The 4,204-nt window shown below is 44.2% G+C and overlaps 1 protein-coding gene across 1 annotated transcript in view; it reads left to right on the top strand.

The window, feature by feature from the left end:
* fjx1 (four-jointed box kinase 1) overlaps nucleotides 1-3,598 on the top strand; it is a 4,629-nt gene extending 1,031 nt beyond the window's left edge. The window contains exon 1 of the mRNA XM_079346519.1: nucleotides 1-3,598. This exon is cut by the window's left edge and continues 1,031 nt beyond it. Coding sequence (XP_079202645.1) covers nucleotides 1-759 — 759 coding nt within the window. The 3' untranslated portion in view covers nucleotides 760-3,598.
* The last annotated feature ends 606 nt before the right edge of the window (nucleotides 3,599-4,204 follow it).

Here is a 4,204-nt window from a genome sequence, read left to right as displayed (position 1 = left end):
GTGCGTTATGGAATTAACGCGGATCAGGTGCAAGGGGAAACTTTGACTTATTACCTCGCCAGTTTGCTCGGCATCACAAACCTGCCTCCTCTCATACTGTCCCAGCTGAGCGGTGACAGCGAACAATGGGATGCTGTGAGGGCGAGGATAGACGGTTTACAGTGGAGTGATGGAGCCGTGGTTTCCCTCACTGAGTGGGTCTCCAACCTGACGGGGGTGGTCACACCTGCGCCGCTCAGACCGGAGAGCAGCGGGCTGCATCCCGTGCAGCTCGAGCTCCGGAACAAGACGACAGCGGAGCTGCTGGAGCTGATGCAGTGGACTGACCTGATCGTATTTGACTACCTGACTGCGAACTTCGACAGACTGGTCAGTAACCTGTTCAGCCTGCAGTGGGACTCGCGCGTAATGGAGAGGGACACGAACAACCTCCTCAAAACACCACGCGGTGACCTTGTGTTTATAGACAACGAGGCCGGGCTCGTGCACGGGTTCCGGGTGTTGAACATGTGGGAGAAATATCATAGTACAGTACTGAGCTCGGTGTGTGTGTTCAGAAAAAGGACAACGCAGCGCGTGGCGGAGCTGCACAAGCGCAAAGACTCCAGGAAAAGGCTGCTGGAGCTCTACAGAGACAGCGAGCCTTTGTCCCTGGAATTGGGATTTCTCTCAGACGAGCACGCTGCTGTTCTCCAGGAGAGGATAGACAGATTATACAAACACATTTTGCATTGCAAAGGGAAGTACAGCCAGCTGTGAACGTTCAGCACGCGCAGGTGAAGGATTTGTTTTCTGCACGGTATAATGAGCTCTGCGAAAAGCGACTGGCACACCTGTGCTAAACTATTGCGCATTACACTAAACTGTCTTGAATATCCAGCTGAACTACCTCTTGTGAATATAATGTGTTGCCTACTTTATAAATAACTTAATTTTACACATGTTTATAAGCTCCCTGTGTTTCCCACTGTACTCTCACAGAGATGATTATGGCCGGAGATGATGTGTTATTTCATCCATCTGAAGGTTAATTTGAAAGAAAAGGCTAAATTTGTGACTTGAGCTTTATAATACAGTCCTTCTTGTGTGTTTGGGTTATTGCCTTGTTTTCAGCTACAGTATTCTTATGGTACAATTCTAAGCCTTAACATAATTTAACCGTTGGAAACTGTATTTGTTGTTAATATCTGGTGCACATTTTCAAGAAATCTTTTGCACATATGATTAGGCAGTACCTGCACTCTTGTTTTTGAATTGCATATTAAGCCTTAAAATCACAGGTGTATCATACATTGTGTATGTTGTAAATACTGTCCACCAAACTGATTTTTTTTATTTGATGTTTCACTTATTTAATGTGCATTGTAACATTCCAAAATCTCTTGTCCTTTTTGATAAAAAAAAAACAACTTTAATTTAATTTAAAATTGTTGTCTGTGCTTTATATGCAGTTTCTACTTAACGTAATTAAAGTGCATCAAATATTTACCTAGTCTTTGTGGAGCACTGTGATTTTCCAAGGCTCTGTACTGGCCCATTACAGTGCTTTCATTGTGCTGTAGTAATATCTTGCACTGGCTCACTGTTCCCCAGGAGCCATTCTGTCAGCCAAAGGCACGCTACAACAGGAATCTCTAATCCCTTTCATAATCTCAGCCACAATGATAAAGTGAAGGAGACAACTGACATCCTTTCAGAAGGGTTTTACTGTCCCCTAACTCTATCAAAACGTCTTTCTTTTGAGGAAAAGAAGACAGATTACAGAATATTCGTCACTGTAGTAATATATACGGTCAAACTGAGGCCATGGCCGCTTTCTTTATTGGTTCAATGTGTCTGGCTAAAATGCGAGAAAAGTCCATTTGTCGTTGCATGTGCTGTAGTGAGAGGCCAACCCTGCAATAAATGAGCGCTTTGGTCTCAGAGGGGGAGCCTTGTTTACAGTCTTTCAGAGGTTGAATTAGTGACTGTGTAAGAGAAAAAAGTACAGGTAATGCCCTGAGGTCAGCTGTATTACTTTCCTTTGAGTCTATATGCTTTCACTTTGCCCATCGGTTTCTAGTTTAACCCCTGTGAAAGGATCCTCTCCTTGTTAGTTCCACTTTTAAGCCCAGTTCATCCCAGAGCACATCAGAGGGAAAGTCAATGAGCAAACTTTTAAAGGCCTAATTCTTTCCAGCCTCTTCCTGATCCGCAACTCATCTGGTTGCTCTTACAACTTTTTTTTTTATGCAAGCCAACTCCAGAGCCCACCACTATTTTGGACATCTCCAAAGAGTGCCTTTTGCTTAAATCGTGGCACATTTCAGGCCCTATACAGCTTTAGTATCAGTGATTTATGCTCCATCCTTCTTGGTTCACTATGTGGTTGCAGAGACGCTGCAGACGTTTAAGCAGGTGCAACTTGAGTCTTTTTTTCCAGACTAACAGCCTGCTGCAGCTCTAATAGGGACTTGGGGATCAATATGTGCACTGGCTTGTGTATAGAGGAAAGCAGGTCATGTTAATGTGCTGGGAGTGGGGTTAGTATCAGTATGTGAACACGTGTGTTTTGTCAGGGGGGGAGGAGGAGGGCTTGCAGCTGGGCATGGCTCTCTGAGCATGTGGGTTAATGCAGAAAAGAGAGATTTACGACAGCGTGCAGACACCGGGGATTAGACCCAATGTTAAAGTGAAGACTGCAGGTCTGAACCAGACTCGCAACCCTTCCTCTCCCCCTGCCTCGCACGATTTCCCCTCCCTCATGTGTTTCTCCCACATCCAGCAGCTCATCCGTCTTCAGTGTAAACATAACTGTCAACTTCATTTGTTGGCTAAATGGAAAATGAAAGTTTCATTTTCCCTAATTAGCTTTTTTTTATGCTTTCCTTCACACACAAAAAAAGCTGTTTTTTAATCAGGGGCCGTGCCAGCAGTAATCACACTAATGGTAGATTTCAAAGAGGTTGTTGAATCACCCTTTTAACTGTTCACATGTGTTGCCTCCCTCACTCTGTCAGCCTGGTTTATTTCAGTTTTTTTTCACCCAAGGGCAACTAAATCTTCATGCTCATAACTGTGTGACATGTTGTAATGAGTGCAACTTGTCCCTGCTCATGGTACCAGTGCAGCACTTTATTATGCAGTATTATATGGTTCTCACCAGATGTGCTTGTTTTCTGTGTCGGGAAGCGGAATCACACACACATTCAAGACAGTCACACAGCCGGGGGGCCCATAGCAGGCCCGAGCAAAGACCCCAGGTACTCGGGCTGATCTTGTCTTCTTTGTGCACACTGCAAACATTCCAGAGGAGCAGAGGGAGGATCATCTCCATGGATACACAAACGCACACAGGAACTTCTCAGGGAGGAGAGTGGAAGGAGTCCCAGCTGTGTACATAAAGCGTTATCAAAGTTGGCTGAGGTTCTGTTTCAGGTTTTTCAAAAACTTCCAAAAAGGGATAATCAGCAGGTTTTATTTAAAAATCAAATTTATTCGAACACATTCTGTGAAACACTATTTATTTTTTTGCTTATTAGGAATGAAGATCAATACCTCTCATGGCTGTTCAATCACTATCAGGTTAAAGCCAGCAGCCAGTTAGCTTAGCGTGGCTTAGGGCTTTTACATAGCCTGTTGCTTTAAGCAGAATCCGCAAAGCAAACTGTTTGCGCCATCCTCTTATTGATTCGACAAACTCAATAAGGGTTTCAACTTACAAATGGAACAATTGAAAGCAATTGTCATTGAAAGCAACTTAGATGAATTGCAAATATACAACTATTCCTCTAAACCTTAAATCCTTGAAGAATAAACAGCTGCTGCAAGATATCAACTCTGTTAAATTTGATAAAGAGAGCTGATAAAAATTTTAAACAAGGTACTTCATCTGAAATCAAGCATCTAACAGCCTCAATCACTCCCTTTCCCTGAGAGCCTGCCATGTGCGATTGGACGGACATTACTGGCATTCTTTCATGGCTACACAGTGCAAGGAACTTCCTGTGCATGACTGAATGATTTCATTATGAAACTCGGCACACACTAAGGGGGAGAGTCACTTAGTCACAGTTCAGTGGACACGGGCCATGAAGGGTAAACTGGGGGGTCTGTGCAACGACTGGAGGGGCTTTGGCAGTGTAACGACTGGCCAGGCAGGCTGTGATGTGCCTGGAGAGCTGGCACAAAGCCTGGCTTTGTCCAAACCAGGCCTGAAAGCATA

Source organism: Symphodus melops (genome assembly GCF_947650265.1).
Source record: "Symphodus melops genome assembly, chromosome: 6".
In the NCBI taxonomy this organism is placed as follows: domain Eukaryota; kingdom Metazoa; phylum Chordata; class Actinopteri; order Labriformes; family Labridae; genus Symphodus; species Symphodus melops.
This window is presented reverse-complemented; position numbering and strand designations above follow the sequence as displayed.